Source organism: Diadema antillarum, unplaced genomic scaffold, assembly GCF_040938485.1.
Source record: "Diadema antillarum isolate AM-2024a unplaced genomic scaffold, OU_Dant_1.0 seq00001417_RagTag, whole genome shotgun sequence".
Lineage (NCBI taxonomy): Eukaryota > Metazoa > Echinodermata > Echinoidea > Diadematoida > Diadematidae > Diadema > Diadema antillarum.
In genome coordinates, this window is record NW_027272169.1 from 17,068 (window position 1) to 31,689 (window position 14,622).

Here is a 14,622-nt window from a genome sequence, read left to right on the forward strand (position 1 = left end):
GTTATCTTACAATGATACATGAGGCTATATTTGCTTTATGTTACCGTCTATATAAATACACCTCACTTTATTCTAGCCTTGGCAGCTGGTAAAGTTCTGAATGTGATGACACTGCTTGCAATACAGTGCACTCCCGTTACAACGAACACGGTTATAACGAAATTTCGTTATAACGAAGTAAAACTTCTGGTCCCAAAATTATCGTCAATAAAGTCTATGGTACAAAATTTGTTTATAACGAACACAGTTATAGCGAAATTTTCGATATTACGAAGTTTTTTCCGAGCACCACTGACAAAGAAAAACAAAAGAAATGTGTTCCGTTATAACGAAATGCGGATTGCTTTCGAAAATACATAGCGGAAAAAGGCATTTACAGCGTGTCTGCATGGGCGAACGCGTCACATCACTGTCACCCACAGTTTCCGAGGGGAACTTGCGTTATTGTAATACAATAATCTGAAATTGATTAACTATTTGTTTTATTGTTCACATAGCTTTCCAGTGTATGACGAGTATTCAACAAATAGAATGTCATATGCTTGGCTTCCTTGTTTTCGTTATATATTGTATTTGTTCGGTTATAACGAAATTTCGTTATAACGAAAGAAAACTGCCGGTCCCAAACATTTCGTTATAACGGGAGTGCACTGTAATATGATTTTAATCCACACTGCACTGATTACATTACGACCAATCATCTACCAGTATTTTATGCACACCATCTAATATCAGTAATTATCATCTATATAGGACGTTTTAGCGGCACATTAGAAACGCGTATTGTAGTCCGCTCAATTTTTTACCGTTCAATATCAGAGCATATTGAACGAATCGCATAGACCAACGTATTAATTCACCATAGGCTACCGTTGTTACTTGCCGTTCAAGATCACACAATATTCAACTCGTTTATCGCGTGAGCGCTTGCTGAATGCGCAAACGCTTGCTACTAGTGCACGTCATTTTGATACATTTTTTCACAAGCGCGCAAACATCTTGCTAGTTGTTTGTTTCATACGCAGTTTTAGGGGCTTCCCCTTTTCAGCGCTGGGATGGGACAGTGCTGCCGAGTCAACTTCAAAGACGAGTAGAAGCCGGGTAATTTTGTGCAGTTCATGGTTGCTCTACTTGATTGTATAGATGATAATAATTATATTGGATGGCCTTGATTCATGGAATACCAGGGAATATTGCACTCGTTAGAGTCAATATTGCACTCATCTTCGATTCGTGCAATATTGGCCCTAACTCGTGCAATATTCCCTGGTATCCCATTCATAGCCATCCAATATAATATAACTGTTGTATATTGTCTCAAGCCCCCTCAAGCAGGAAGGGGAAAAAAAAAAAAATATATATATATATATATTAATATATATATATATATATATATATATATATATATATATATAATAGTATACATACACGTGTATATACAGTGAACTCCCATCATAACAAAGTCCTTGGGACAGGCAGTTTTCTTGAAATTGAAATTTTGAAATAAGCAAAGAAATAAAGAATAAAATGCATAGAGTGGATAATGTCGGGGTCTGAACTTTTACTTTCCTTGTAACTGGGATTTCGTTATAACCATGTTCATTATAATGGGACTGCATTGTACTGCATTCATCCATCTCTCAATTTTTGACCGGGGCTCACATGCAATTTACATGACAACACCAGAGTACAGTGAATTATAGCCAGGCAAACTTTGTTGTCAGTCAATAAAATATTTATTAACTATGAATTGGATCAAATAACATACATCATATGTTGTTATGTCATATAACATCTACACAGCAAGACTTCCCCAAATTTACAATATCAAAGGTTTCTTCCAAGAAGATCCTGGAAGTGCAAATGAATTTGCACAAGTGGGAGGGGAAAATTTCAAAAATGAAAAGAAAAGTCTAAATGCCATTTCATCACTCTATACCAATTGTATGTGACAACCTTTCTTTCTTTCAGGCCATCAAGGAAGTGATATCCACATGAACTTTTCCTTGGGTATGGTTTGGGTTGGCTTCCAAGTTTCTGAGTGTGGGCAATGCAGGATGAGTGTTTTATCCTGAATAATGACAGTAAATGAAAAATGACAGTAGTCTTCACAGCCTGTGGGCAGTGGTGATTCCCCTAGCTTGTTCATCTGTACACGGTTGGAGTTTTCATTTCTTCTCTTCCGCTGAGAAGTCGATTTCTGTGGAGGTGGGAAAAGCAAAAACAGGTCATTACCATATGTTTTTCTTTTTCCTCACACATTGAAAAAAAACCAACAAAACAAAACAAAAAATCATCCAGGTCATACATGGACAGAGCCAACGAAAAGAAAGTAAAGCATGCACTTGAGTTGGAAAATACCATTTTAGAATACCAGTACTACTGGTAAATATTCTTTGTGACAGCAAAAGCTTGGCCAAGCCTTGCTTAATATAGCACGAAGTATCGCCTGCTACCTGGATTCCAAGCATAGCTACTACGTGTAATACAGTGCACTCCACATGAAATGAAAATGGTTACAACGAACATCTGGTTTAATAGAATTATTAAAGTACAGTGTATGAATTCAGGTCCCAGCGTTATCTGCTCTATGTTTGTCATTCTTTATATGTTCAGGTACAACAAAATTTCAATATATACAAAAGAAAAGTATTGGTTCCTCTGGAGTCTGGACTTCCTTTTTAATGGGAAGATGTAGATTAAAGGGACTGTACAGTACTGGTTGAGGTGGGCATTCATGTTTTGAACATTCCTGAGTGAGATAATGAGAAACCTCTTATGAAATATGAAAGATCATGTAATTTTAAGAAGGATTCTACATTTATTTGATGAAATTTGGTTTTCAAATGTCTGAAATATCCAAAAAAGTGATAATAATAAAAGGCAACAGGCCACGCTTTTATTGGGATCTCTTTGTTTCACTTTATTTTTGGATATCTCAGCCATTTCATCCATTTTCGTCAAATAAACTTTTGATACCCCTCAGAATTGCATGCTCTTTGACATCTCATAGAGTGGTTTCTGAATATCTCGCAAAACGTTAAAAGCTAAATCCTCACCTTAACCAGAACTGTACACACCCTTTAAAATAGCTGACAACAACATACTTGCACGAAAAAAAAAAAATCATAATTTCACAATTACTAATTGGCTTTTGCCAATTATCAGTACTCACGGACACTTTGCCGACTCCAAAAGTAATCTTACAATTTGCCAATGGACCAATAAAGTATTTAATCATTGTTACAGGAAATTAATTTGGGCTATTGACACAAAGCAATTGTCGTTCTTATACAAGAACAAATCTTATTACTGAATCACGACAGCATAGAATTTGGACACATCACAGAAACCCCAAACAAACAAAACACAAAAGCCCAGGTAGGTTTTCCCCTTCAGAGCTTGGCCTAAACTGGTGACATTAGTTTAGTAAGGCACTCGGTGGTCTTACCTTTAAATTGAAATGTGGGAAATGCTGTCATGTCTCCTCCTCCAAACATCTTGGCAAGCTTGGACTGTTCTGCTGCCATGTCCTTCTCGATCTCGGGGTTTGAGTCCACCAGTTTGCCCCCAGCAGCCCTACAGAGAAAGGGGGGGGGGGGGTGAGGGAAGAGTATAGTTTGAATGCACTGTGATTTTCCTTTTTCCTTTTTTTTTAAAGCGTGATCTAAACATTACTGCATGTTATCAGCACTTTTTAAAGGTAAGCGTATGGGTTTAATGACAATCAAAATATCTACTTAATTGGCTACCTACCCCTTGTGTTTTTTCTTTCATGACCACTTGTACAGTATTTCCCTTTGCAGTTAATATAGACACATTCAATGGCATTATATATTTTTTTGGTTTTTTTTTTTTGGTAAAATGCCACAAAATGTTTTCTCACTTCACACAGATGACTGGTATGCACAAATTGTACCTCTAGACATTACATTAAAAATTGCAACTTCTCAAACAAAAGTGATAACAGCCTGCCTAGTCGGTCATGCTCTTACTTCTTCTTGTTGCCATATTCCCTGATCTTGTCTACAAACAACTTCTGCACGGGATCTGATGGTGCTTTAGCCTTTGCAAGGAGGACGGAGCTTGCACCAAGGTTCCGCCTGACGATGACAGTCAGCGTTGGCCTGGCCTGGGGCCCTAGTCTTAGCACCTGCTGAAGCATGCTGGCTGTAATCTGCAGAGTACAAGACCATCAGAATGATTCAGATGTAACATGCGAACATGTACAGTAACGATACATTGAGTCAGTTACAATTGTACATTGTAGATGGACCATAGAGCAACCACAACAGACAATGACACGGTGATGAAGTTTCTTCATCTGGCCATGCTGTACAACTGTATGTACACATATGAAAGCTAGTGTTTGCCACATTCTTCCCCCTCCTTTTGCTGTGTAGAAACTGTTGGAGAGTGTACTGACTACTCCCATATTTGTGATCAGCTCTCATGAGCAATACAACATGTACAGTGTATACTTTACACTGTATGACTTTGCTGATAAAATGATAGCAGATGTAGGAACAAAACAAAATAAAGAAAATGATACCAAGTAGGTTGATAAAACATGGCCAGTTCCTGAAATAACTGATGCCAGTGATCTTGGAATTTAAGACAAAATGATGCCGAGCTAACATCTCCTAGTGGTATCTTTCTATACCTAGAGCTTGGTCAAATTAACTACACTGTACAATATGAAGACTATACACTATTCAACTTGTTTTACTTCATATCATTGGATCATATCAAAATTGACTTCTTTAAATTGTAATAAAAAAAGAGAATGCTACGGACACAATCCTTCATCCTGTGTCCATGTAGATACAGCATCTTGAATTCCGCGACAACAAAGAGCACCAAAAGTGCAAGAGGAATGATAAAAATGCCAGTTAATTATGGAAATTTAAACACAAAATTGCTTATCAAGAAGTGCCCATGTCAATGTTTCCCACCTTATCTACATGTAGCTTTAAGAAGGGTGACCAGATTCATTCTGGTCATTCATTCAACTGTTTCGACTGCACATGGAGACGGACGTGTAGTTGTCACTGCTCTTTCGGCTACCACTCTTATTTCAACACGAATACCTTCATTCGCACTATTTTTTTGAAACCAACGCTTGTCAGCATTATCCACACCCTTTCAACTTCGTCAGAGTTTTCTTCTATTCTGTATTTGGAGAATTGTTGATGTTTCTATCAACTACTTATCATGGCTCCCCCTGCTACTCGCTCGAAGACCGCACCCAACACCCAACCAAAACCATTGGCTGACGAAACAGCGGAGAGCCAGGCCACCCCTTCCTCTCCGGTTGCCCACCAGCCCACGCTTGCCGATATTCAACGCAGCATTACAGAATCATCTGCTAATCTCAGCTCTAAGCTCGACACCCTCACCAGTGAGGTTACCTTACTCAGAGGGAAAATGTCGGAAATAGAAGCTTCCGTGACAATGAATTCCGACAAAATTATTGAAATAGAGCGCAAAGAACTGCCTGAGATTGAAAGCAAAATGGCGGCCGAAGTTGCGGATCTGAAGGGCAATTCCGCAGTTAGGTGGACATGACATGGATAAAAGAAATGTGCCTCTTTATCTTACTCTTTAATCTAGGTATCAACTAATGCCATGGATGTTCACCAATCATTAAGGTCTTTCAAATTCAGTAGATTTTACCTTTCATATTGATTGATTTCGCGAGATCTAAAACCATCATTTAAAATGTACATGTGGGACTGGGGATGCTGAAATTCACTTAAATGAAAATTACAGTGGGTTCCTTTGAAATTTTTTCCTCAAAGTTTTGCTAAAGGGTACAAGATAAATACATTTAAATACTCCAGAAGTCATGTGACATTTTGTCAATTACAAAAGGGTGAAATGACCTGCAGAATTACTCCGGACAAATGTAACGTTACTAACCGTAACGTTACTAACCATGCTTTTGGGGGTCTAGCTAAGAAATTATTGGTCGAACTGCTAAAAAATATTGTGTGAACATTTGTCATGATGCAATAATTGAAATTAATGCAACACTTTCTTTGAAGTAACTTGAATTTTTGCACACTTTTTGTTACAAGACATTGATTTTTTTGTCATGTCCTTTTTTCGTAACATTACTAACCAGCCCTTTAAGTTGCCATTGCAATGCTATTTTTTCTTGGATTGTATTCATTCTTTTCTGTGTCATAAACCTGGGAATGATGAACATGTTTTTGACATAATTTTGGATGGAAACGAATAAATGGTAATTTAGTAGTAAAAACAAATATCTAAATTTGTTCAAATGTAACGTTACTAACCGCGGAATTGCCCTGAAGGAAAAGCTCATGACCATGGAATTGTACAACCGGCGCTCTAACCTTTTGTTCTACGGCGTAGAGGAGAAACGGGGTGAAAACATCTACCACGTTCTATCGGACACCTTCGCCTATCTCGGCCTCGAAATCGACGACGCCAGTAACATCGCCTTGGTGAACGCTCACCGATTGCCGCGCCGCCAGGTTGCCGATGACCAGGCTGAGGAGAATCGCCCACCCCAACCAAACCCCATTATCGCCAAGTTTGTTCACATGCGGGACAGAAACAGGATCCTAGCGGCCTTTGAGGATCGTCAACGCCGGCCCGACCTCGCTTTTCAAGCTTCTGACGCGACTCCCTCCCCACCTCCCCTTCAGCGGAAAAGAATCACGGTCCGCACTGATTTGCCACCGGCCATGAAAATCACCAGAGGACAGCTAGCTAAAACTGCCTACAGACTGAGGAAAGAGAAAGGTGTGTCGACCAAGATTGCTGTTCTGGGAACGAAGGTAATTTTGAAATGGAAAGAAAAAGATACTAGCAAATGGAATGACTACAGTGACTAGAATGAGTCAGCTTTGTTTCATGCATTTGTGGTTTCTACAATGAAGCACTTTCGTCATAAAATCTTGTCTTGTCATGTATAATAGATTTCAATACAGATAGCTTCTTATGTATGGCCTTTTTTACGATCAGTGGTGTAACTTTTGTACTCAGAGGGTCAAAATTTCAAACAAAATATTTTTTCATTATTCTATTTGATTCTTGTTTGAAAGTATTCAAATTTTTGAAAAAATAACATTTCAGACCTTAAAGCTGAAGGGTTATTGGTGTAATTTGAGGAAAACCCTGGCACCTGAAGTAAATTTAAGCAAAATTTTGCTTTCATGAATTGCACCATATTGACAAAACTCTGTATTCAAACTTCACCATGCAAAGTTTATATGGTTAACAACAATATATAGTTTGTGAATCAAAACTATTTGGGGGTTGAATATGAAGTGAATTAAAAAAGAAAATACATGAGATATATAAATTTTTGATAAAAATACCAATTGACATGTAATTTTTAAGATTTTAACTATTTATTGGAGGGCAGGCCAGGTCAAACTCTTCCTATAACAAGTCTTCAAGAAGGGCTACCTTCCTATGTAGGTTAAATGAAATTCCAATCATTTCTTTAAAACTTGGATTTTTCACACATGGATGTTTCGGAGGTGACAGTTAACATATTAGAAATGTTTCGGAGGTGACATTAATATTAACACCCACTTTTTTTGAGAATAAGTGACAATAACACAAAAACTTCTTCTTTTTATCAATGTTTTTAATAATTATAACTTGAGAACAAGAAATTAACTCCTGTTTCAAGCAGATAAACCACACAAAACAAGTGTTTTTTTACACTTCATTAATTAGCACGGGTACCGGTAGTTTGCCTTCCATTTGGATGAAGGATGTAAGCTAAATATTGTAATCTGAAGAAACATGGCATTCCATTTTCTACCTTAACTTGAGATGAAGGTGTGAGATCATTTTAGTAATGTTTCTTCGCTCTCAGAACATTTTATTCCACAACACCAGGGAAGAATCACTTCGTTTCGGAGGTGACATTCAATGTTAACATTGTGTTCAAATATTCATTTACAGTAAGAATATGATGGACATGAGCTAGATATTGTAAGCTGAAGAAACATGGCATTCCATTTTCTACCTTAAATTGAAATGAGGGTGTGAGATCATTTTAGTAATGTTTCGTTGCTCTCACAACATTTTATTCCACAACACCAGGGAAGAATAACTTTGTTTCGGAGGTGACATTCAATGTTAACATTGTGTTCAAGTACTCATATAGTATGTCCCCCCAAAAAATTTACAATTAGACTTTTGCATTGATAGCACCCAATATGATTAAATCAGCTAAATTCTACTTTGGGGTCTTAAATTATAACATCTTAGCTCTATTTTGCAGAAAGCCCCAGTCAAATTGGTTAAGTGATCTCAAAGAAATGTGGATTGTTATAAAGGATGTCAGGAGTCTGATTTTTCCAAGTTCAGCACTTCGATGCTCTTGGAACTGCATATTAATGTGTAAACACATGCAGAACTTGGAGGGAAGGGATTCCTCAAAGGCTCTGCTACAAAAATCCTCAATTCTCTTTGACCTCTGAAGCAATTGAATGGGTTTGTCTGTAAGATGTGGGCAATGAGTTATAGTTTCAATCCCTCAAATTGTATTTTAGATTGATTCACTATCTTTAAAGTTATCGTTGCGGAGGGTACCACTGTAATTTTTTGGCGGGGACACACGGTATGAATACCAAAAGCAAAAATTCTTATTTTACTTGTGTACGTTTTTGTTTGCACATAGTTTTATAAATAGATTAATTCAAGGATGTTCATGAATTCTTCATCATCCTTGATAGCCACCATACAAATGTTATAATACTGGTGAAAGGTGTTTGGTTCATGTGGGATAAATTTTCTATACACCAGATTCATTTAAACTGTTGACATTACTAAAATATATTTTACGTATCATTCTGAATTGATTGAAAATTACCTGAAAATCATGCATATTTAACAGTCACTTTTGAGAGTAAAAAGTATAAGATAAGAAAAACCATTTTAATGTTTTTGAGGTGACACAACACAGAGACAACCCAACTTCTCAGGTGTTAACTATTTAGTGAACATTCATGTCTTTCCTCATGGCTTTAATTTTCAAATATAAGCTCTTTCTTTCAGTTCTTACTTGTTATTTTGTTTGGTTATTCTCTTTCATGATAATGGATACCAGCTCATATTTTGTTTGAGATTGTAATTCATACTAATCTTTAACAGGTTTTTACAGTTGGGTTAAGAGAACAGTTTGTGTTTCCCAGCTGAAGAGAGCAGCATAATGCTTTTCTGTGAACTTGAGGGGAAAATTTGTTTTGTTACAGTAATTTTCCCCATCAACTTCACAGAAGGTCCCGGACACAAACTGGTCTCAAACCTATAAGGGACCGAAACTGGAAAAGGACAAGTTCACCTCAATAGACATGAGGGTTGAGTAGATACAGCAATATTGTGTAAAACACATCAGTGAGAGTTTGAGGAAAGTAAAGGCAATCCGTTCCGGAGTTATGGATTTTTAAAGTTTCTGCTCAGTCAAAGCTGAATGAGAAGACTTCTATAGCTTGTGATGTCACATGTGTACAAGGATATAGAGAAAGTATCAAGAAAATTCAACATACCGGTACTGTATTTTCACTTTTCTTGCATTTAACAAAAGAACACATGACTTCTCTCTTTTGGAAGGCAGAGTAAATAATATTGCCCTAAAATACATCAGTAGCAAGTTGAAGAAATGTGCACTTTTTTTCAAAAAGTAAAGTTTTGTGAAATTCACTTATATTTTCCTTATATCGTTGTATGCATGTGACATCATACACTGTCGTAGTCGTCTCATCCAGCAGTGATTGCGCAGATACTTATAAAAAACCCATAACTTTTGAATGGATTGTCCAATTTCCCCCAAACTTTCAATGATGTGTTCTACAATGTTGTTGCATTCACTCAATCCACATGTATATGACAGTGGACTTGTCCTTTAAGAAACCATTTTCTTTTCCTTGAAATTCCAGTACTTAAAGCCAAATTCTAAGACAAAACATAATTACAAAACAAGGTAAACACCTCATCAAAATTATACTGAAATAGAACTACAAATCTTGTTTTTTGATCTTTCCCTTTCCAGTCCTGGGGACTTGTTCCTCTGTTCACTTTAGTTGTCACATAACTTCAATAATCTTAAAAAATACAATGTCATATACAGTTGGTTCAACTTGGAAAATGTAATAATTATTGTCATATTAAAAAAAAAAATCACATAATTTTGTTTATGATCTCCACGTTGTACATGGAAATACAACAACTAAGAATTCAAGAACAAGTTGTGCACCAGCTATAGGCATGTGGCCTTTTTGTGGAGTTTGATTATTTGATTATTTTTTTTTTTTACATTTTTTTTAAAGATTGTGGACTAGGGCATGCATGAACTGCCACATGTATCACTTTGGTATCAACGGAATTCTGGAGAGCTATGTACTGTATACAAAAGTCACTTCTGTTGTGATGATTTTGTAGATATTAAATGTATTAGAAAATGTTAATAGATAGTGAAAAGGCACTGAAGTCTTGCCTTTCACTATCACATAACAATATGGTGTTAACAAACAATGTCACCTCCGAAACACAAGAAAAAGCAACCTACATGGAAAGCTGTGATTGGTAAATCTTCACAACTAAATCGCTTGTTGGAAATCAAGCTTCTAAGATGAAAGCATCTATATGTTTACTTAACTAAAGCAGGAGAATTGATCTTGATTACAATATTATATATACAACAGATGGGTGTATTTTGTGCATTCTCATTGTTAAAAAAAGTGAAAAAATGTAAATTTGCCCTAAAACGTACAGTCTAGTGACAAAAAAAAGAGTGCGAGTGTTGTAGTTGATTTCTCCACTTTTAGACTTATGTTATTAAAATAAATGAAACCATTGGTGTACATGTTACGGTTTCTCTTCAACAGAAATGAATAAAAAATCTTGTTAGCAGTGTTTTGTCACCTCCGAAACAGTAATTTTTAGTTTTTATTGGATCTTTTATCAATCTCTAGAAAATTCTCACTTCCTGTTGCCATATTACTATTGTCATCCAAAAGAGATTCCTGTCAATTGAACAGAATCAAACAAAATTGCTTTGTCTTCGAGAAATTATCAAATATAATATGCTTGTTGTTTCGGAGGTGACAATTGTTTCGGAGGTGACAAGTGTTAACGGAAAATTGTAAATTGCTCCGAAATGAAAACAACAGGCTATATTTCTACTACCTTCCTGCAGAGATAATGTGAGGGGATATGTTACATTTTTGCAAATGTAATGTATAACTGATGTCAAGAATAAAAAAATCAAATACATAAATCTGTTGTCTCGGAGGTGACAGAAATGTTAACGGAAAAGTTACATAAATTTATAAACGCTCACCAAAAAATGATAAGTTATTTGAATTAAATAATTTTTGGATCAAAGTTAAGTCAGATTGATTACTATTCTGTTTTGATGGAAATTAGCAAAGTTGAATTTTATAATTGTGAACAAGAGCCAACTCAAAAGAGGGGTTAATTGTTAACGGAAAATGTCACCTCCGAAACATAAAGTTTGGACAATTTCAGTATTTAAAGAAGACAAAGCAGAACCTGGTAAACATAATAGTTCTTAATGTTGGATACCTGTCTATCACAACAGCAACAAAAATAATGAAAAGGAATAAACAATTTAATTTGCTAGCTCTGACAAAAATACTATGTCCGAATGAGTACACCAAAAGTGTTGGATTTCAAGCATGTAAGTGCCTGCCACATCTGAAAGAAAAAGAGAGGAAAGTTCATTAAGGTACCCAAGGTAGACACTGTGGGTGGTAAGTTTATGAGAAAAAATAATGCATATCTGTCGGTGTATAAGAAAGTTATACACCAATTAGTGCCAACACTGTGTTTTACACCACTGATTGTAAAAATGGCCGTATACAATCAATGTTTGTCAATGCTAAGCGGTAATGTGTTTTACTGCTCAACGTTGATAGTCGTTTTCATTGCCAACGAAGACAGTTTTTTTTCTACATATTTAACGCTTTACTGAGATAAGCGTTAACAGTGATTAACGTTAAGTCTTTTTTTGCATTGCTCTTATTTGTACGCTTGCTCAGCGTGTTTATTTATACAGTTTCTCTGAAACCACTATATACCATTTTCGTAATTATGTGCTTAATTGACGTTGCTTTCCATCAGTGTATAAGCCAAAAGATGATGCTTTAGTTGTTTGTTTAAAAGAAAAAAAAAACCACTTTATTGAAGTCGTTTTATGGGCACTGCCATTACTAATCATAATGTTAGTTCTGTGTGTGATTATGTAGGCCCATAGTGCTGAACTTCACTGTAGTCCACATTTTGTTCATTGATTTATAGTTAGCCCGAAGTGGTGGCTGCGAGCAAACAACCGTGTCTTCTCTATGACGAGATTTTTGTCTAGTTTCCTTTTCTACTTCACTCCTCGTGATTTTAATTTCGGTCCTTGTTTCGTTTTTGATATATGTATATTTTTTCTTTTGTTTTTGTCTTGTCTTTTTGTTTCCGGGATTTCTCCCGCAGAATTTCGTTTGTACCGTATGTCTTTCTTGTGGAAAACTCATCAGCAGTTTCCGTCCACACAATATAATTGCTGTACGTGAATACTCTAATAGCCCACTTGTATTACTGATAGAATTAAGAAACCTTTTGTCTCTCACCTGGTTTACTGGAAAAACATTATTGTGTACCACGCTCCAGAAGCATTCCTTGTATTTCTCCTCGAAAAGATTCCTCTTATACATGCATTTGTGTGACTTCACACATGACTCACCCGTTTTCGTAACGGCAATTTGCATCTTTGGCGTCAGTATGTTGCTTGGCATCGAAATCCACCAACTGGTATTCCTCGCTGTTTGCGTTTCACACCAGCTTGTCTTAAATGTCTCTTTCCATAATGACAATGTTAGGTATTTTCTGCTTCCTTTTGAAATGTTTATATGCTACTTGGTAACGAAATCTTCCAATTGTTATTTACACGGTGTTTCCGTTTCTGGCAAAGTATGTCAAGTTGTCTCTTTGTAGAACAGTGATGTCATGCTTTTCTCGTATTTCCAAAGTCAATATGTTACGCGATGTATATTGAAACCTCCCAACAGGTGTTATTTTTGTATGTCACACGTTTGGAAACCATGTCTAGTTTGTGTCCCCGTCCGGCTAGAAAATGGTAGTTTCTTTATTGTCAACCTTTTCTCCCCCACTAGTTGTAATCCAATTCACAATGGCTAATGAGGTTAATACAAACTCCCTATTTGTGACCGAGACTTCAGATTGTACTGACAACCCTGTATTTTTATCGTCCCTTTACACGGCCACACCTGAGCTGCGATTTGATTTTGATCCCAATGATCGGTTAGCTTACAACATCACCACTAATTATTATTCCGTGAATGAAATGATTGAACAAATGCAAAAGACTCCTGTGAGTGAACTTCTTCTTTTGCATTATAATATCAGAAGTCTTAATAAAAAGATTGATCAGCTGGAAACATTTTTAAATCAAGTGAGATCTGATTGTTCTGTTATTGGTGTATCAGAGACTTGGATAAACAATTTGCCGTCTTCATTTTATTGTATTCCAGGGTATACTTTTCATTCTAATAATAGGCTTGATAGGAGAGGGGGTGGTGTAGGTTTTTTCGTTACAAACAATTTGGAAGTTAAAATATTGAAGGATTTAAATATAATGTGTGATAGTTTGGAATATATTTTTATTGAAATTGAAATATCAAAACAAAAGAATATTGTAGTTGGTGAAGTTTATAAGCCACCTTCTTCCAATTTCCGGGACTTTTTTGAAACGTTTTCTGATTTGTTGCTATAAACGCCTTCCCTACACCAAAAGAATATTTTTATCATGGGGGACTTTAATTAGAATTTGCTTCATTACAATGAAAATGTCCACTGCCAAGAACTTTTAGACCTGATGTTATCCAAATATCTTATACCGTTAATTAGAAAACCTACCCGTGTGACTGATACATCATCCACCTTGATAGACAATATTTTTTCTAACGATATTTCGTTTGTATCATTTGGTGTTATAGTATCTGATATATCTGATCATTTCCCGATATAAGCCAAGGTTCCTCTTGTGAAAAGCTGTTGTCTTAAGACTCAAAGATTTACTTTTCGTGATTTTTCTGAGAGCAACATCGATAGACTCAGGGAGAGATTGTTGACTGCTAACTGGGAAGAAGTTTTTGGTATTGACAATGATGCAGAAACTGCATTTCACACTTTTTTTGATAAATTTTCTAGGCTTTATGATGAAATTATTCCTTTACGACAATCCACCCGTTCTACCTATAAAAAAACACCAAGAATGCCTTGGATCACCAAATCCCTCCTTAAGTCTATCAATCATAAGAATAATTTATTTTGTAAATACAAGAGGAATCCGAATGAAAATATGAAAGGTAAATATGCACGTTATCGTAATATTCTTACAACAACTTTGAGATTTGCTAAGAGGAGGTATTTCACGAGGCAGTTTGACCTTTACAAAAATGATACCAAGAGTACGTGGAAGGTGATTAATGAAGTTCTCAGAGTTAAAGATAAATCGGAACAAGTGAAGGAAATATCTCAGCACGGTATCTTGATTCAAAATCCGGTGCATGTTGCTAATGCGTTTAATGATTTTTTTGT

The 14,622-nt window shown here is 36.1% G+C and overlaps 1 protein-coding gene across 1 annotated transcript; it reads right to left on the bottom strand.

Moving 5' to 3' along the window:
• Positions 1-2,168: 2,168 nt before the first annotated feature.
• On the bottom strand, positions 2,169-4,165 carry LOC139709244 (ATP synthase-coupling factor 6, mitochondrial-like). Its single transcript, XM_071621195.1, has 3 exons — positions 3,996-4,165; positions 3,452-3,579; positions 2,169-2,200 (listed from the first exon to the last, which is right to left on the bottom strand). Exons 1-3 carry the CDS (start codon positions 4,163-4,165, stop codon positions 2,169-2,171), a joined length of 330 nt encoding a protein of 109 aa, XP_071477296.1.
• Positions 4,166-14,622: the final 10,457 nt, after the last annotated feature.

What these genes read in the sequence shown, in the direction of transcription:
- LOC139709244 (XM_071621195.1), bottom strand. Translation starts at nt 4,165, where the DNA reads ATGCTTCAGCAGGTGCTAAGACTAGGGCCCCAGGCCAGGCCAACGCTG. An exon ending in GAATATGGCAACAAGAAGAA is followed by an intron (nt 3,580 to 3,995) that starts GTAAGAGCATGA and finishes CTTTCTCTGTAG; the next exon opens with GGCTGCTGGGGGCAAACTGG. An exon ending in TCCCACATTTCAATTTAAAG is followed by an intron (nt 2,201 to 3,451) that starts GTAAGACCACCG and finishes CCACCTCCACAG; the next exon opens with AAATCGACTTCTCAGCGGAA.